General features: G+C 39.2%; 1 protein-coding gene across 13 annotated transcripts in view; it reads right to left on the reverse strand.

Moving 5' to 3' along the window:
• The window catches only part of KMT2C (lysine methyltransferase 2C), a 195,648-nt gene that overhangs the window by 40,841 nt on the left and 133,909 nt on the right, over positions 1-20,898 (reverse strand). For 11 of the 13 annotated variants that reach the window (XM_082753717.1, XM_082753715.1, XM_082753716.1 and 8 more), the window contains 10 exons: positions 18,520-18,585; positions 16,805-17,017; positions 12,798-12,926; positions 10,887-11,006; positions 9,284-9,414; positions 7,514-7,700; positions 2,012-2,116; positions 1,602-1,649; positions 289-426; positions 72-104 (listed from right to left, as the gene is read on the reverse strand). In XM_082753717.1, the coding sequence (XP_082609843.1) occupies positions 72-104; positions 289-426; positions 1,602-1,649; positions 2,012-2,116; positions 7,514-7,700; positions 9,284-9,414; positions 10,887-11,006; positions 12,798-12,926; positions 16,805-17,017; positions 18,520-18,585 (1,170 nt within the window). The remainder of the gene's footprint in view (positions 1-71; positions 105-288; positions 427-1,601; positions 1,650-2,011; positions 2,117-7,513; positions 7,701-9,283; positions 9,415-10,886; positions 11,007-12,797; positions 12,927-16,804; positions 17,018-18,519; positions 18,586-20,898) is intronic. The other 2 variants (XM_082753720.1, XM_082753719.1) reach the window with 2 other exon arrangements.

Raw genomic sequence — 20,898 nt, forward strand, 5'->3', positions numbered from 1 at the left:
TGCGCGTAAGTTGGCTGGCATTGTTTACAAACTGTATCTTGTAGAAGACAACACAGATTAAGAACACGTACCTGGGATTTTGTACAATTTGCCAAGAATAGCACCTGGGCAAATTAAAAACAACACATAATGAGTAATCACCAAAAAATGCAATAAAAATAATTCTGCAACCAAATGCAAACAGTCAATGTTACCTTACGTAGGTAGCAGTTTGAGTTTAAAAACAAACAAACAAAAAAAACCACCAAGTTTTCCATAAGACCAGATCAAGAATGAAAAAAAAATTACCATCTGTGACCATTTTGTCTAGTTCTGGACTGAGGATTCCATCCAATTGTTCTTCACTCAATGGCCGTGAACTCGGGTTGACATTTGGCTGAGGCAGAGAAGAAGGATCATCAGAGATGGGGCCAATATCCAATCCAGCTGAAGGAGGAAAGAATATTAAATTAGACATAAGCAGTAAAACCTACTAATATAGAATAAAGGCCATACAACTTTTTCTTTTTTTTTTTTTTTTTTTTTGGTAGAGCTATCAACTAAATGAAGACTTTGTTAAAATTTGAAAGGAAAGGCAAAATATGACATCCATTAGAAAAAAGTAAACAAACACTCCCACTAATTATCTCCAGTTTACTGTACTGTTTGAGGAATGTTAATTGAATAGAATGCAACTAGAACAAGAGAAAAATTGTGTTGAAATAAGACTACCGAGTTCAGTTACAGCAATTTTTCAAGCATGTAGTTTTCAGTATGCAGTTCCAATATAATTATTTTTCACATTTTAAAAACAATAACACTAGCAGGCAGTATGTTGCATCCTGGTACATTAAGCTTCACCCCAAACATTCTTATGTATTACATTAATTATCTACTGAAGTGCTCTTGAAGTGTACTCAATATCAAACCAGTTATAGAAGCTTCCATCCCAAAAACAACTACTGAACATTCCAGGTTATATTAGTTTTTTGTTGATACTGAGAAAACGTAACTTTCTACTTAAATTTCACAGCATCCTTTACAAGTCAATAAATCTCTCAAAAGAGAAACATCTTTGAAAATAAAGCTAGACACTTCAGCATTTAGAATATATTTCTGTATTAAACACCAAATAAAAATATATTTAAAATAATGAAACATGCCATTCTACTTATTGTTGAAGTGTGTCGAAGTGATGAACGATCGTCCAGTGAAAACAAAAAAGATTGATGCTGTCTACTCTATTCATGCCTTAATATGTTCACATTGTTAAAATGCTTGTAATTTATTAAAGATACAACTACAATAAAAACTACACACTACTATTATAAGTAATATTAACGGCGACAGAAAGAAAATGCATGGTTTTGTAACATGGAACACAAAAACTCACAAAGGTTTTCAAAAAACTGGAAGCAAAACTTTATGCAATACTCTACTAAATGTGGAGTGCAGAGTTTAAAGGTCATGTTAGACTCAATACAGAAAGAGTGGAAAACAAAAGCATGAATTAGTGTCACAGTAAAGGACTACTAGCTTCTACACATGCAGTTGTTTCAGCTAAAACCACTAGGAAAGATGACTACTTCTAACCATGGATCATCCATTGTTTAGTTTCTTACCAAATGGGGAGGGTGAGTTCTCAACCTGGAAAGTGCATAAATCAAGACCTACAGGACCCAAACCAGATAAAATGGATGATTATAACATGAAAACAAACAAACAAAAAAAAAAGTAAAGAAAAAGCTGCATGCTGAAAAAGCTACGCAGGTATGACAGACAATAGAAGCTGTTTTTTTTTCTCTCTCTCTAGAGAAGCAAAGCAAAGAGCCAGGTAAAAAAAAATGCTGAAGAGGTTGGGTTGCTGGTTTTTTTTTGTAGAAGACAAAATCACCTCAAGCCAAGGTGTTCTTAAGATATGAAAATCCTGTCTGAAATCACCTACAGCACAACCTAGAATACAACAACTACATCTATAGTAAAGAGAAAAAAAAGAACACAGATTCCAGAGAGACCTTATGAACATACATACCTGAATGATCTCCAGACTTCACCAAATCATCAGAAAGTATTCCAAGAATATCATCATCGGTGTTTAAGACCTCAGAAAGATCAGCCAAGGGATCGTCAGTGCTACCTGTAGAAGATGCAAAGTAAAATTAACTGATTGTGGCATTTTTATGTTTAAACATGACTCTGGTGATGTATGACAGCTTGAGCTATAGGCTCAAACACAGGTTTACCAGGCTATACTCGCCCTCCTCATGAGCCGCGCACTGTAGGTTCCTCTGAAATGGGAAACAAGTCATCATCCCCTCCCCACTCAGTACCACAGCCATGTTCACATGTTTAAATTGATCAGTATTTCTGGAGCATAATAAAACCAATAAATCAGTTGTGCAGAAGAAAGACTGCTTTTTTTTTTTTTTTTTTTTTTTTAAGGAACCTTTTTTTAAGGTTTTAGGAAAAAAAAATCTAATGAGAACTCAACATCTAAGACACAAAGGCCCGTGAATGTAAGAATCAACAACTGTGTTTGGTAAAGGAGACAGCTCACAGCAAGTGAATGGGAAATATTAAAAAAAAAATACAGAAAAAAATAAAATTATCAGTATTCTTCTCTTACCACCACTATCTTTCTTAACACTCTAGAGCAACAGTTACTACAACCTGATACGGAAAGAAAACTTAACAGTAAGAAGGAGTAGTAAGTAAATGGAAACTGAAGCTGCTACTTTTATGATCAGAAGTCCTGGAGAAATGAGAACAACTGGAGGTAGAAATGTTACGTTTGTTTGCAATCTAGCAAAAACTAGTCTGATCCTAGCAAAAAATTATGGAATATTAAATAATAATTCTGGATATGATTTTCTTCTTGACATCCCATTCATTAAGGTGAAGCAACTCCAAACAACCCATCTGGTTTTATTAACTAGGTTTTAGGATGATTACAGACATGCATCATTTAAAGAAAATTATTTGACAAACAAAGAGAATTTGAGAAAAGTATTTTTCAAAAAAACTGCAAACTGTCATGACCACATGAGAAATCCCTGCAAAAACAAATGTGAAGAGATGGTAAAACACAAAGATGCATATAATTAACATATAATTATCAGAAGAAAGGTATTAATATAAATCATACAATATACAATATGGAAAACCAGTATGGGCAGGTAAAAGGGACCAGAAAGTCAAAGGGCAAACGTATTTCATAGGTATATGGGTTATCTTTCCCACTGCTCCTACCCAGCTTCCCCAGAAAAGTATTTCTAGCTTAATTGTGAGGCCTGGTGCCAAGGATTTAATGATATCACGAGGCTATTTTCCAATCTGCTAAACTTTACAGTGATTTAAAAGTTCCTTTTGTTCTTCAGAGACGACTCTTTTCCCTCCAACCATTAGTAAAAGTCAAAATGAAAATTCACTTTGCTACTTTTATTCTTCATTTTTATCCTCTGTAAGACCGAGGAAATGATGCCATCTTAATTAAATATCTTATGTTTGCCACTCAGGTCAATCGATGTGTCAGCATACAATGCTCTATTAACAGATAAGTAAGTAACACAGCTCCTCCCAGTATTAGGAGGAGTACTTATAAGTGTCTCCAAACCAAAAACCACTTTGTTTAATTATTTTAGTTGTGGGCTTGGTAAAAAGGACTATGAAATTTAAGGTTTTAAACACAAGCTAGTTGTTTGTTTGTTTTTTTGATATACATTTTCTTCCTGGCAATTTGGTCAAACACAATCGTGAAAGTCAGTAACTTGCACCAGGCACCAAGCCGTGGTGTTAAGGTCTTCACTTGGCTAACAGGCAAAGAACAGACTTGAGCTGTCTTCTAACTTTTCCGAGCTCCTGCCTGAAGGTAGGCAAGTAGCAGGGAGAAAAAAGCCCTTCTGAGGGAAGTACCAAGACCATTTCAGCATCCTTCAACACGCTATGGTGCTTTCCTCCACAGCCTTTAGTAATGTGCTTGGGAAGAGTCCCTAAGAATCCAACTTCTAGAACAAACCCAAATACATTGAGTAAGTAGCAAGAAAAGACTCAGGTGTAGAGATGTAAAACCAATGCGTTAACCACCCACAGTTACCAACTGGTTGTGAATAAATTCAGGCTTGAAGTTGCAAGGCTTCTAACTGCTAAGGCAATCAGGCTCTGTAATGTCCTTCTGATGAGACTGGTGGGTTGGAAAAAAGCCAACCGCTATCAAGATCGAGCTGGTTAAGTCTATAAAAAGACCGAGTGTCAGCAGTAGCAGGAGGCTATGCTCTATGATCCATAAGCCTTATCTCATATAAGACATCTAAAGTGAAGTGGTGTTTTTTTTTTTTTCAGTTTTAATTCAATGGATGCTAAATATTATCTTGGAAATAACTAAATCCCTTTTATTCAGCTGCTCCAGATCAGAATCAATAGCCAGTTGACATCTGTGCCAAACAAATAGCTCAATACTGCTCATTAATTTGACTCTTCAGAATAGAGATGAAAACTAAGACAAAGCAAGAAAGAAAATAACTCGCTTATAATGCCGGATCTCTAACAGAGCAGGATTCTACTGCTACCTCGTGATCCTGATTCCTCTGATACATTTAGTTTAATTTATTTATTACAGGAGTAAAAATGCCTCTCCCAGGGCTGCAGCCACCCTAACGTGTTTAATCACAGACTAATGTATCTAGATTTAAGATATCCCAGTAGCGATGGAATTAGCTGTGCAGGGACGCAGATGACTCCTCTCTTTTTGTTTAGGAATAATTTCCTTAGCATTCTCTGGAAACCCTATTTAAATAGATGACTTTTTCAGCATTCCCAGGAAAAAATATACTGAATATAACCTATTTTAAACACAAGGAAAGTTCACATTTCCAGAACTTTGCCAAGATGCTTTTTTTTTTTAATTTTGATGAGGCACACTCGGGTCAAGGCTCTCAGGAGTGACACAGAGTCCCCACATCACTCAGGATATATCAGATCACAACCCCAGATCACAGAGGATGTACAGATCATGGTCAATACCTTCATCATTACCAATGAGCAGCCAGGAGACTGGAGACCTGGTGCTGTGTTCCTGGTGAGCAAGCCCTTGCACTCTGCTCTAGCAGCTTTCTTTTAAATGATTTTAAGGTTTGACCCCATACATAGTGTGCCACTTGTGTTATAAAACCATGGGAGAGGTGAATCTTACAACCAAAAATACAAATTGCAACCTCTTTGCTAGATCGAAACCAGAAATGGCAGCCTAAAGCTCACTTTAATCACCGTTGCTAGTAACTGAGAGTGAAGAACGGACTCTAAAAACCCTCTTCTGTCTGTCTCTGCCAATCACCATCATTGCTGCCATCTTGTCTGGCAAAAGCTTTGGCTACTCTTAACCAAGCTCTAAGAATAAACAGTCACAGCATGTTGCTGCAGTGCATTGTCAATTCGTTAGCAGACTGAACACATCACTGTTAAACTCCCTACCAGTCCTGTGTGCATGTGGAAAAGCGAAACAGATCTACTAACTTCCTCCTAAGATGCTTAAGAGCTCTTTGGAAGAGGAACAAACATATCTAACCCTTATTGCTGGGTTTAATCAATTGAGTTTGCATGAGAAGAACATCTTCCTTGTGGAAAAGACCTACCCAGTTAAGCAAGGATTCTCATAGGAGTTAGCAATCCTGGTTACAACTGGCACTGTAGGAAAATAACACAGTAATGACGTGCTCCTACCACCTCCAGGTGCAGGGAACAAAGCAGGGCTGTAGCAAACTGATGGAAATAGCACAGGTGCTCTCAGACGCTGCTCTCATCACCAGCTCCTCTGCAATACTAGCCAGAAGGGAAGATCTGACTGCTGCTAGCTCGATAATTAGCAAATTTAGGAAGGTCTCCATCAATCAGATGGAATCTGGCTCTGTCAGACATGTGGATGCTATTGTGGAAGTAACTGTCTCCCACATGGTCACAGCAAAAGAGTTAAGAAAAATTGCACTGGAACTGATCAATGTTGGCAGATGACTTCAGCCGCTGGCTCTCCAACTACAACAAACAGCTCCGTCTGGACACAATTTTGGCCTGAAATCTTAACGGTAGAGAGACAATTGTTGAGAACATTCCTATGGCCAGAAAACACAGTCCTTTTAGACTCTCATATAAAATGGGAAAGACAGGAGGTTATCCACTGAAGCTGTTGCAAGTAATTCATTTATTTCCTAATAACCACCCCTTTATAATTTATTTCTGCATGAAAAGAAGAGGAAATGATGAAGTTTTACAACTTTGCTTATTCATAAAGAACTTAAAAAAAATCCTTTCCATTTTGGAAAAAGACAATATTATATTAACATCAAGTTTCAGCAGTTTAAAAACCTTCCTTATGCTACCATAATATATAAACTTTAATGATTTTAATTACGCAGTTTGAGATGCCAACAAAGACTTCAGAATCTGTGCTTCATGAAAGAAAGCTGGGGTGAGAAAATGTGTGACTGTATTTTCTTGTAGTGCTGGAATCAATGGAATATAGAACTTGAAACACTCCATTTCCAGTAGTTTCCCCTTAAGGGGAAGTTAACCTTTGTATTCTCCATTACTCACAATTTCATCTGTATAACAATCAATGTTTAATTATAATGTAGCCTTTTGCTTTTCATTTAGCAGATTTTCAGTGAGTAACGATCACAAATAAGTGATCTTTCTGCAAAAGACTCTCTGGGCATTGGAAGCTGTACTAGTGTGTGTCAACATTTTTAGATGGAGAAAGACAGTGAAGATGAGCTGAAACAACTCACAAATTAACCAATATAAACAAGATACAAAAACAGTTTTTTAGAAGTTCAGAATAGTAAGACACCTCCAGCTAACAGCATATACAAGACACAAAGGAAAAAAAAAAAAGCGGAGCAGACAGTAAGGTTTTTGTTTTTAATTGCTCCTTTGTGTGAAGCTGCCCTTCCAGCAGCATGTATAACCCTCTGGCTACTTGCAAAACTCCCAATATTATCTCCAGCAAAGCTTTGCAACGGAAAGCAAAACCAGAAGATCGCCTAGGGGCTACAAACTGTGCCCTTGAAAGGGCACTCATGTTCAGAAAGGGCATGGTGAACCACGAGGAGGAGAGGAGATTGGTAACCTAAAATAATCTAAAACATTGAAGATAGAAGCTGGATGATACTCATCCAACTAACACTCAGAACACTACTAAAAATGCCTTTTAATCAAAGGGGTTTTTTTGCATTCTCCTATAAGGGATCTGTATGAGCATTCTTAGATGAATTCATTTTCATGAATTTTACAGACATGGATGTTACAGTCAAGGAATTTCAGATTTTGTATTAAGTTCCAGTTGCCACGCCATCCACTGCTCTTGCTGCAACAAGTAAAGCCCTGGAGCTAGACGTCACTGATTATAAATGTAACTCAACCTCACAAGAGCACTTGATGTACAGAATGCTGGAAAATACATCAGTCTGCACTCCCGAAGTGTGGAAGAGCCCCATTTACAACAAAAACAAACTATGGGATTATCACTAACTTTAGCTTTGTATACCTTGAGGTCCCAGTTTTGCCTGAGCTGGAGTGGAGGTTGAGCTACGAAGTGGGTCTGATGAAGGATCCAGGAAATTGGTGGTCAGATTTGTTTTACATGAGAGTGGAAGTGATTCTTCAGGCAAATTATCGAGGCTCATCTTGTTTTGTCTACTGGTATCTAGTAGATCCTTCCCAAAGAAAGCTTCCTGCAAAGAGGGCAAAATGATTCAATATAGGAAGAACAGTCTATCTACTGAAAAGATTACACACCCAGCAACGTTAAAATGAAAACCCCAATGATTACTAGGAAAGTAAAATTACAGTCTCAGTCCCATACCTTTCCAGGTATAGTATCTTCTCCAGGCTATGAGGTGTGGATACAGCTGATACATAGCTTACCTGAGGTAGCTACATAACTCCCTTAAATTCACATCTTAAATTATATAGAAAAACTTCTGTCTTCTTATGTATGTACAGCATAGACAGTGTACCAATACAGTGCTATTGAAAAAACATATGAATCTCAAAGAAGCTATTCAGTATTTCTTCTTGCACAAAAAATGAGAGCTTAAGGGGAAAGCTACTGAACAACTTGATTAAAGCCATGAAAAAGTTGATGAAAATACTCAAGCTCACTGTGGTCCGAGTTCTAGAATGATTAAATGCTGCATTGCAGTTAGTACAAAATCGTCCTAAGGGAGAATTGCAGTAACAAACTACCTGAAGGTGTTTAAAGTACTATTCACAGCCACCACTCACCTAAACCTGACTACTTGAGTAATTTGCCAAGAGCCTATCAAGTTTTATTCATTGCCTAACAACTTTTCCTGTTTTCATGTTGTCTTTAAAACCTCGATTTAGGACATAGCATCTAGAAATAAAGCTACAGACTGATTTTTATTATCAGTTATTCCTATTAATTATTCTGTTCTACATGACTAATATGTGCATTAAGAAAAACCATTTGTTCTTATTAATACAAAGGAAATTTTACTTAAGTATTTTCTTTCCAGTTCACTTCCCCACTTAGGAAATACAAATTATTTTTAGACAGATTGTTCTGCCTCTGTCAATTTTGCTTTCAGTCCTGACACAGTTTATGCCATGAAGTTTGGTAAAGATCTACAAAATAAGGTTTTCATGAAAAAGGTGGCTGAGAAGAAGAGCACACCAAATAATGTTCTCAGTGAGAGGAAGATACAAACCAGATGGTTTATAAACCAGGTGAGGATAGGTAAGCTGGTCAATCAGCATTAACATCTTGGTTATTATCCACATTCCTGAAGACCAAGTGTTACCTCTCTTAGCTCTGGGGACATGACGTTAGTAATGGTCAGTAAAAGAGCAGGAATTATCATGGTGGGGAGATGCAGAGCATATAAAAAGATGAATCTATGGAAAAACTTCCCCCTATGAAATCCTGTTCTATAATCTTCTGTAAAGAACAAGTAGTATTCAGAGGAAGTGGAATGATCAAACTAAGACATCTTACACCGCTGAATGTGGTACACAAGATGACAAGCTGAAAATGTCATGTGTCAGTTTACAGAGAAAACAAAGGATTTGTTTTTCCTCTCTCTTAGAACAAGTAGAAGCCTATACACTGAAGAGATTTAACATAATATACAGCTTTCTCTACAAAGTTACAAACATTTCCTGCAGAAAACACATTACATTTGAATGGTAAATTGGGAATCAGAATAGAAATATTTATGGTCTAAATGAATCAACAAACACAAAGGTCAGTTTTAGAAGTGTATTTACTCAGAAAGTATACCAGCAGTTTTACCTGCAAGTAGACAGGAAAGGTTTCTTCAAGTTTATTCTTCTTTTTCCTGTAACGCTTTTTTATTTTCTCGGTACTTTCAGAAGCTGGGGTAGACTCCTCAACTGGAGTGTCCGGCAACTGTTCTGTCCAACCTGAAAGAGTAACATTCGGGCACAAATAAATAAAATGCTCTGAGTCTTGCTCAACAGGTACAGGGCTAGCATGCCTAACACATCTTACTACCTATTTGTGTGCATGAGTTTATTATTCTGAGTATCACTGTAGATACACTCTGAAGGTGGCTTTTTATCAGCTGTGAACCTGGTCACCTGGGTCCAGGAAGGCAGAAATGCCATCTGCGATGCTAGCCACATCATGATCTTGCCGTACTTCATTAGCTTTAGATAGACCTTTAACTTTTCTATCTAGCCTACCTAGGAATTTGGTCATTTGAGAGAAATTATAGCTGGCATTCAACCAGATATTTGCAAGAGAATTCTACTGAAGTGCTGTCTCTAGAATCAACACTGTTGAGCTACACATTAATCACCCTTCAATTTATAAACTAATTTTTCTCAAAGTGAAGGCACAAACCATTTTTTAAAATCTGAAAAATGACTTGTACAAATAATGAACAGGCCAGAAAAAGAAATCTATAAAGAAGCCCTTCAAGAAAAATTACACATTTATTCAGCTATCATGCACGAAGCTGCAGAGCATTTTTTCCTAACAAGCACAAAAGCACAGTGTGCTAATCAATCATTTAATACTTTATTTTGACAGACCAGTGAAAACAGTAGAGGTAAGAGCTAAACTTTTTAAGTCCTCCACTTCTCCCTTGCCAAAGCTAATTACATTAAGTTAATGGCCTTGGGAAGTTATTTAAGAAACTACATTACGTAGTAAAATTTGCCATGCTTTGTACTACAGTCATCTCTTCTACCACATTCAGAGGGCACCAAGTAAGCTGAGGCTCATCGACCCCATGACCTCTGTTCTGTTCAAGAGTGAGCTTTTGCAGAAAAAGGGAGCGGGACATGACAAGAATAGCAAACAACTCTGTAAGGCTGATGAGCACTGGCAGCTGAGGAGCAGGCTCTCAGCAAGCTAAGATGATTTACAACATACAAAGATATTCTGAGTTATTTTTTTCTTAACAAGCAATTGTGCCTGAGCAAGTAGAGAAACTCAGCTGTTTAATTGAAGAATACTTAAAAATACTGCTTTTAACAATCTGCATTGTACTGGTACGTAGAATGGGTAATTAACTTTTCTCTAACTTATAGGAGAAGATCCCTACATAGAAATTGAAAAACATTAAAACAAAGTTCTTCAATACTATCTGAAACAAGCTGGTATACCACACTGCAACAATATTTACAAAGCAGAAAAACATAGCTATAACATTAACATACTGAAGAGAAAGCAAGCACTTTTTCTGAACTGGGGACCCAGATACAATACTGGGTTGCAATGCTAACAGAAACATTTGTTGACTTCACAAAGCAGTTCTACAAACACAGGCAAGGACAAAATTATCAGTAATACAAGTTGGTAACTTGTGTTATTTTTTATTGCATTAACCATGAACAACAACAAAAACACACTAAGTTTCTGTCCTTACCTTCATCTCTGCCAGGCAACTGCTCAGAAACAGATCCAGAAGAATCTTTCCTGGAGAGAGATCTTTTAGTCTTCCCCTGCCCTGTACGACTTCTTTGACGTACCATAAATCCACCAATACCTAACAAGAAAGAAAAATTCAGTACATTGATTAAAACTGTGTTTCATAGCAAGAATGAGAGCCAAGATTGTCCTGCAGGTAAATGAGACAACTGCGTCTGCAGAGGTCTAAGAAGAAATCTGATATACTTGATGAATTTTCATTTCTTAATTTTGATGCCTCAGTGGGTATGTATGTAATTATCAAAATGGATCAGAATTTTAGGACCTCAATACATCCACAAGAAGATTAAATCACCAAACCTGGCAACTTTCAGATGCTGTTTTTTTCCTCCCTTGGCAAGCTGATGAATTGCTAAAATTAATCAATCTACTAAATGAAACCTATTAAAGAACATTAAAGGGTCATAAGAAACTACAAATTGCTCTGGAGAGCCCACCACTCCAAACGACGGTACTAAAGATGGATGTATCACAAAATAAAAAGATAATTAACCAACATCATACAGCCTGAAACTCCAGAATCCTTCACCAAAGATTGACTGCAGTGTTCCTGGTCCCTTACAGTTGGTGTATAGGTATGTAAATGCATCAGACTCAGGTTTGTTTCATTTTTCAGGGAAATTGTTGGCTGCAGAAAACTAACAGATGGCTGCGCAACTCATGATCCAAAATCACTCTGAGCAAATGAAGCTCTCTCCTCTTGAGGACCCGTCAGTGGAAATAAATGGCTTATTGAAGTGTATTACTTGTACAGAAACAGGAAATCTCTGTTAAGTGCTGTGTGTTTGTACCACGTTCTCATCGTGGAAGGCAAAAGACCCATGGGTATGACCTGCTGAGCGCTGGGCTGGGGCTCTTCCTCGGCGTTTTGGGAAATGACACGGGGAGGGAAAATGGTGGTAGAGATTTGTTTAGCTACTAATAGAGAAGCAAGAGAAATTGGACCATGCTGTAGCTCCCGCTTCCTTTCTCTGTTCTCCTCCCCTGCTATCTTCATAATCAGAGGATATGGCCCATTACAACGAGAAGGATGGGCGTGACTGGCAAAAACAGTATTTGTGACAGCAAAGACTACAATCGGCTTATTATCCACAGTAGTGGGAGGCTGCGTAAGGAAAAACAAAACCAACATGTAACACAGACACCAAGGTATACGGAGGGATGTGATGTAGGGGCTCTTCAAAAAGCCAGACTTTATCTAAGCAGGGCTTATTATCTGGGGTTCAGTATGAGCCCTAATAAATCAGAGCCACTTCCTCCTGAGTCACTCGGGTATCTAGCTTCTTCTGCCTGGAGATAGCTCAAGTGTTTCTGCATCCAGGACACCCAGTTATTCTGCAGTCAGGATAATAAAGAATCAACACCACTGATAAAGCAAAATAAAATAATTCATCCCATAACTGCATTCATTAAAATTCATCTGCAAATGTTTAGTAAATTACTGCTATCAACTAGCTCAGAAATTAAGTAAAATACTGGCAGAAAGTTCTCTGAAGTTCAGATATTGCCAGATGTATGTAAATACATGCACACACACACAAACTGTACTCCCATCAGGTATATAGCAGACGTTTTCCTATTAAGTTAAAAATCATTAAGAAGGTATAGATTTGAACTACAAACTGGTAATTGGCAATGTTTTACTGCAAGCGTATGGCTGTGCAGCAACCTTTGGAAAGGTATGTTGGTAAGAGAACTAAAAAAATATTTTAACCATAACAGGAAACAATGCTAAAATCAACAGATAGCTTAGAACAATTCGTAATTCTATTCTTTTTCTATATATTTTTAGTAATACAGAAAAAAGCCTTAAAATAAGTGACACAATAATATAACGTATTCATCCTACCAGGTCTGTATGGTTTTCGCTTTCTTTTCTTAATCCCATCAGCTCCCTCTGCCACTTTGGTATCATCATCTGCAGCCTCCCGTTCTGGGCTGGAATCCGATTTTCCATCACAGTCCATGAGATCACCCTCTGCAGACAAAAATGCAGTGGTAAGTTCAACTGGAGAAGGGAAGGAAGACATTTTTTTCAAGATGTCTACAGCTGAATGATTTCTTTGAAATGGATTGAAAATAACAGATTTTTTTCAGGCAGGTGATAGAGAGCTATGCCCTTTAGACACTTTTGAGAAACCCACCCTAACTGTACCCAATGATCCCGTATATACGTTGATTTCCTGTGAGGTTATGGCTACACAAAACCAGAGAATAAACACTATCGTTGCTATATGTGGATCCTGACATTGTTTTCCCCATAGAAAATCCTTTCAGAATCCTGTGCAGCATGTCCTAAGTCCCTGAGCAAATTCTAACAATACATAGAGGAACATGAATACCATCTACCATGTAAGATATGCTCTGTTTACCTTCCCCTAAATTCTGCTTGGGAAGAGTTTGTTTTTGTTGAGAAGACAGACTGAAAAAATGCAGCCTACACTTGGAAGGTAATATGTAATGACTCTTAGTTTGGAGGGTTCTTGACTTGAAGCTGTGTGACTGACTGAAAGCAGATTTGTTTATTCAGAGGAGTTTGATTTATATAGCAGAAAATTCAGCCCAAGGAATTAGTCAGCCTTGAAGATGAAGACCACAATTCTGAGTTTATATTCTGTGGGAACACGGGGTAGAAACCAGATGTAAAGTACAATGGCATTAAGAAGTCTTCGGTGTTGAAGAGAGACCGAGTTAATTCTGTTCCTGATAGCCCCGAAGAGTCAATACAATAATGACCTTACATCTTCATTTTACTGTAAAGCTTTTGAAACATCTAGACTAAACATACTCTTGTCCCTGGAAAGAGACCAGAATTCAGATTCTCTGCCTTGTACTTTTGTTAGGAGGAGAAACATTGTTTATGAAACATGCCCTGTAGCCTGTTTGGTTCTACTGCAGACAGAACTGAACTCTCAAACCACTTCAGCTGCAGTACAACTACAACAACTCTTGCTCTTTTCAGGGCTTGGTCACTGACCTGACTTTTCACAGAATGGTTTGGGTTGGAAGGGACCTTATAGATCATCTCATTCCAAACCCTGCCATGGGCAGGGCCCCCTCCCAGCAGCCCAGGCTGCCCCCAGCCCCATCCAGCCTGGCCTTGGGCACTGCCAGGGATGGGGCAGCCACAGCTCCTCTGGGCAGCCTGGGCCAGGCCTCACCACCCTCACAGTGAAGAATTTCTTCCATGTATCTAAGCTAACCCTACCCTCTTTTAGTTTAAAGCCATTCCGCTTTGTCCCATCGCTACACTCTGTGACAAAGTGTCCCTTCCCCAGCTTTCTTATAAGCCTTCTGAAAGGCTGCTGTAAGGTCTTTCTGGAGACATCTCCTTGCTCCAGGTAGAACAACCCCAACTCCCTCAGCCTGTCCTTGTAGAAAAGCTGCTCCAGCCTCTGATCATCTTTGTGGCTCTCCTTTGGAGTTGCTCCACCAGGTCCCTGTCCTTACGCTGGGGGCCCCAGACCTGGATGCAGCACTCCAAGTGGGGTCTCAAGAGAAAATGAAGAGGGAGATTCCCCTCCCTCAGCCTGCTGGCCACATTTGTTTTGATGCAGCCAAAGGTAGGATTGCCTTTCTGAGCTGCAAGTGCACTCTGTCAGCTCATGTCCAATTTTTCATCCACCAGTACCAAGCCCTTCTACACAGGACTGTTCTCCATCCATCCACCTCCCAGTCTGTGCTCATGTCTGGGATTGCCCTGACCCAGGTGCAGCACCTTGCACTTGGCCTCGTTGAACTTCATGAGGTTCACGTGGGCCCACTTCTCCAGCCTGCCCAGACCCACCTGGCTGGCATCCCTTCCTTCTATCACATCAACAGCACCACTCCCCTTGGTGCCATCCACATCACTCGTGTTTACCTGGCATTACTACACCATGTCGCACCGATCAAAGCAGTGCCATGGCCATATTCAGCCTGATGCCCCCACAAAAACTTCAGCCATCCAAAGAACTGGCACCAATCCACCCTACAGAGCACACGTAGTTCTGTCTGGAGCTTCCAGGAAACCCAGACCATTTACCACGTGTGTGCTGTGCAGTTAGAGGCACACATGTGAGCGTGCTCTAACTCTTGATGCATAAGACAAACATCTGTGAAACATGCAAATGTGTTTTTCTTTGGTATGTTCCAGAAATAAACTATTGAATAAATAAAAGATGATCAGAACTAAATTAGAGTCTGTAGCAGCTTTGGTTCTCCCATTCATACTCTCATATTACGTTTATGTTTCTTGCTATAAAATTGAAGAGGGATACCTATAAAAGCCACTAAGTAGATAACAAAGTTAGACTACATTATATAGAATACATGTACACAACTGTAAAAGTAAAGATGATTAACCACTGAAAAAGAGCAGGGGAAGTGGTTAATGCTCTATCTTGATGCCTTCGAACCAAAACTGAAAGCATTTTTGCTTTCAACAACCCACTCGGTGGACTGTATGAAGGCATAATATGAAATTTAAGAGTCAGCGTAACGCTGGAGTAGTCTACCAAACCCTGTGAATTCCAAAAAAAACAAAAGAAAACAAACTACTTAACTGTTTTAAAGGTTATAAACAAATACAGGGAACCTATTATAAAAAAATACACTTCTAGTCAACAGCAGAGGGTTAAGAACACGCTAATCAAACAACAGCAACAATTCTTCTATCAACAAGTTAACATGGAAACTGTGCTGATGGGTAAACTACCCAGTTATCTCAAGTACACTCTCTGTATCTAAAAAAAGCTTCTCCTGACATTTAATCTGATTAACAACAAGGCAATGTTGCATCAACAGAGCGCACTTTAGATTGTGGTGAGGTGGGGTGCCTGTGTTCCACTTGTAACAGACACCTGCATGACTAATGTAATGACTTTCACACCTGCCGTTTCACTAAGCCTCCCCTCAGGCCACGGATTAACACCTCTCCTACCAACATTTTTATCAAGATGTACAGCCAGGCCATGGCAAAGAGGGCAGGAGGGCGGTGCTGCACCACGCCAGTGCCTGAGAGTGGGGATTTTAGGTACAAAGAAGCTGGCTGCTCCTACCTATGTGCTTCTTTTCGCTGCCTTATCTTCCACCTTCAGTCTCTTGTGGCCTGGCTGCTGTGCTCACTGAGCTCACTGAGCCCTCAGATGGGACTGAGGACTGCTGGCCCCTAGGACACGCATCCTTGCCCAGACACATGGTGGAAGGAGCTCTCTCAGGAGCTTCTACAATTTACTGAAATCTCATCACTACAGTGTGAGGTGGTTGGTAGGCACATGTTAGCCCAGACCCCTTCATCACTCGCCAACCTCGGATGCTGTACTAACACTCCTCTTTCCTCTACACTAACTTCTGGATTCCCTATCCTCGACACACCACTTGGCAGGGCTCTGCACACACTGTGATTGACTTGAACTACAGCAACACCCCAGAATTCACTTCCAAACCTAAATTCTGTCTTTAAGTCTACTTCAGAAACAAGGACAGACAGAAAGTTCAGTTCATCTGTGCACATACAAGGAAGTATTTTTCCCCTCAGACTCTCAGCTCAGCCCACCTCATTTCTTTCAGAGAAAATGGAATACTCTAAGCCAAGTTTTTTAATTCCTCTTCCTCCTTGATTTCAAATACAAGCTCTACAGTAATCTAGACATCGCTTTGCTGAGCCAGCATTACCACTTTTATATGGTGTTTACACTGTTGATTCCTCAAAATACAGTTGTGCACTGAATGCACAGCATTTCCCCAAATAATCTAAGGGATAGATAAAAAGGCAATTCATATTTCCAGTGTTGTGAGCCTTAGCAAAGTGTTTCCCATGGTATGGATGACACAAGCAGAACCATGATACAAGACATGCCAAAAGTAGGTCGCTACCTCTACTGTCATCCATCTCGCCATCTCTTGAGTGTTCTGACTGGGCATCCGGGGGTGTCTGAAGCACAGCCACACTGTTCTGATTTATAATCTTCAGTTTAAGCTTTGGTTTCGTCCGTTTTCTTCTAGGTACTGTGACAGTGAGGCTCTGTAACTGAGACATGCCGGATTCTGTCAAGCAGACTCCATCCTGCGTGTATGTCTTCGGTGGGTCTATAGAAGTTAAACGATCATAACAGCAATATAAAACTCTTTAATTTTCAAGTCTTAGATCTTCAGGAATAGCACTTTTAAGAGTTAATAATTCACATGTATGGAACTGATTCATGAGCGAGGAAATCAGTATAAATAAAACAGAGATCTGATATTGTCTTACACGTTACAGTTAGAGCTTTATGATTTAGAGCCTGATGTCAAATCCAGTAACAATCCATTACGTTGCTACAAAACAACTTACATCCAAAATTTGTTAGACAGATCTATTTGATTATGGAAACTGGTGCCTTGCAGGGTATTTCTGTATCCCTAACACTCGAAAAACCCATGCAAGTCTTAGCTTGGGTCCCTGTTGCTCATTAGCCAAAGCCCTCAGCGTTGCAGTTTCATGTTATTACTCAGCTTTAGCCTCCCAGAACTCTTGGTCCATCAGGCGAGTTATTAGCCCTGGTTTATAGGCAGACAAAAACCAAGTTGTATCGAGTGAGCTGCTCAATATCAATTCATAAACCGTGGGTAGGACCCAAGCTTCCCAAGACCTGCAAGACTGCTACGTCCTCCAGCTGTTACATGCCAACTGAGTCTACGGATCAGCTCTTTCCCCCAGTTCTTAATTGACAACGCAGAAAGGCGCTGCCTGAGGACTGTCTCCATCATCTGCAGCGCCACCTGCAAGTGGAAGCTGGGGAACTTTCAGGGAATTGGCAAATAGCAAAGAGGCTGCAATGCTGCTTCTGCTCTTTGAGGCCAATTAAATAATGACTGGATAACACGGTTTCTGAAAACATATGAACATCGTAACATTTGTTCTCTTTAACCAAAAATATTTTCTGATGTAATATGTCACATCCCAAAACACAGCTGGTTCTGAATGTAGCTCTTCAGAGACGATTGTTCTCTTGTACTGAATTAGAAGAGTGTTCATTTAAAAAATTTCATCTATTTTTTCGTACTGAAGATTGGAGGGCAAAATCTTCTCTCAGAACAACTGTGCAGTATAAAGCAGAACAAAATTCTGATGTGACGGAAGCTATCCTAACATGAGGGAAGCTCTTAGAGACTATCATTACAACAAATGACCTGGGAGTAGGCTTGTCAAGACTGTCAATTCCTTGCACAAAATACACAAATTCAGAGAAGTTGTGTCCTCCTACAGTTTGAGCCTGTAAACATTTGTGTATGTGTTTGACTCAGCCACATGGTTATTTATCACTGCTAATATTAAGGCAAGCAACTAAGTCTGCAGAATCAAAGCATAATTTAAGATTATTATTATTATTATTATTATTATTATTATTATTATTGTTGTTGTTGTTGTTGTTGTGCAGGTATGGCAGGCAAAAAAGAAGAGAAAGAAAAAAAAATGAAAAGCATGCTGTGATAACAGAAGGATGGTTAATGTTGTGTGTTATAAAAACAAAAAGGAAGTTTTGCCTCATATAAAAGTATACCCTTAAAATATGCTAAATGACCAACGATTAAGCATTTACATTCTTTACCTAGTTCTTTTGATTTTGAAATAATCTGAGCTCCAACTGATGAATCACAACAGTCCAAAGAAGGCACTGAAAAATATAAGGAGAATAATTTCAACTTTTAAAAATGGTGACTCGATTTAAACTGAAACTACCAAGTAATTTTCCTTCAAACGGTTCTGTTAAACTCCCTAATTAATAGTATTGGCAACATCTACTAGCACCTTTAAAATAAAGTGCTTTTCTGCGTCACAGAGATGTGACTACAAAACAAGCCTGGTATCAGCTGAAGTTCTCCAATTCCCTAGAGCCAAGAATGGCACTGGAAATGCTCTGAACTTGATGGTAAATGATCTCCATCTACTGCTCCACTGGCATGCACTGGATCTACTGGATTTTAAGGAAATTTCTACACTAGTCATCATGTCCAGGCTTTGCTAAGCTAAGTGTAGGTAACAGGAGGACTCTGTGAACCAGGGACTGTCTCAGGAGTGGATCTCCCGCCAGCTTCCCACACAAGGTTCCAGCTGTGCCTGTGCTGTCAGAGGTCTGACAGAACAGAAATGAGACAGAAAGGAAGGCCAATAGCAAATCTAAGAACAGCTCAGACGTAACTTGTAAGGATATTGACAAATGGAACAGCAGAAACTCGGTTTGAAAATTGCCTTGTGTGCTTCAGGGAAGCACTGCAGTAGTTTGAGTGAACAAATGATGATCAAAATGTCTTCCAGTGCTAGCACGCTACTGCTGCAGGTAGAAATGTTCTTCTGCCTTAATCACAGTAATCCTATTTCACTAACCTGTGGTGTGTAGACTGATTGTTTATATTAGTAGTGACTTTGTAGAGATTATATAGACAGAAGGTACAAGAAAAATTAGCTGTTTAGTCGGTGTCTCACAAACGCTGAGAACTAAAACCAAAAAAACGGTTAGTTTGGCATGGTTAGCATTACCACACAGTCAAGGCTCATTCTTTTTTTTTTTTTTTTCCTAGAAATCTTAGCCAGGCTCAGTCTAAGACTCTGACAAACATCCGGTGTTTTTAATTTGCATCTACTACACAAGCCCAGACCACTGAGGCACAGCACGTGTGGAAGGCTCTTGTTTCTCAGCCCAACTGCACGTGCTCCAACCTCACCCACAGAGAAAGGCTAGGAAAAGACCAAGAGCTTCCACCTAACACTTAGAGTCTGTGCTAAATACAAAACAAGGGTGTAGTAGCTAAAAAGATTTGAAATCTAGAGAAAGCTTTCTAAGTATACATAAAAGATAAGGAAAGTGAAAGTCTTGTCTTCAGAAATTATAGTCCTCTGAAAGTTTTTAAGGTCTAACTGAAGTATATGACATAACCTAGAGAAAACAAACATTCTGTGAGATAGGCACGTGTAAGGAGCCGATCAGCACTTCTGAAAAACTGATACACACACACACGGATGGAAAAAACAAGGAAGAAAAAAAATGAAAATGAAATTTTGAAGGAGACACTGGGCTGGAGGGAAACAAGAAAATATGGCACGAGCTGCAGGATGGAAGATGCTCAAAGGCCCTGAACTGAAACAACAGAACAACAGCAGACTTGAAGAAATACTCCACGGGGAACGAGACCTCATCTGATTCCTTCGTTGGTTATGATTTACAAGGTATCTAAGTCAGAGCTAACAACTACTGGGCTGGAATCTAAGGTAAACAGAAAATTCAGAGAGCTGTGATGGGGATTTGATGCCCTTACTCTAAAGTCATACAACAAGGAGTCCACATCAGACTGAGCACACTTTCAGCTTTGGAGACTGAACAGACTTGAAACAGGCAAACAAATATGCTGATAGCAACAAACGCAAGGCCTTCAGAGACCAACTCACAGAAGTTGCACAACGTTTGAAGATGGTATTGAACTGATTTCCAGAAAAGGAGCTAATTAGAGTGAGGGTTAAAGATTAAATCAATAAAACGGATAACGGAGAAACAGAATTCCAAGCCAGAGAGAACTATAAAGGGGAAAAATAATCGTTAAAAAACAGAACAAAAAAGGGACAGGGCTCTCTGAGGCACTTAGCTAAGTTCAACCAAAATGATATGCTTATTTTCAGAAGGATTTAAACATGCCGAATGATGTGCAGTGTTTAGTGGCTTCAGTTAAAAAAAAGTGTTGCACGGAATACAATATGAGGAGAAAGATCACAGTTTCAAAAAGAAAGGTGGCCGCGATTCAGAAGGCTGCAATAGAAAATAACAGCTCTAGGAAGAAACGGAATTGGCTAAGGGACAGTGCAAAATGTCTGATAGAAAGACAACACCGCAGTACTATCAGCTGCCTGCTTGACTGTAAGCGTGCATAACTGCAGGGATTTTTTTTTTGCAAATACTGGCACTTACAGGAATGTAACAGCTGAAGTAATAAACATG

Source organism: Aythya marila (genome assembly GCF_965140915.1).
Source record: "Aythya marila genome assembly, chromosome: 2".
In the NCBI taxonomy this organism is placed as follows: Eukaryota; Metazoa; Chordata; class Aves; order Anseriformes; family Anatidae; genus Aythya; species Aythya marila.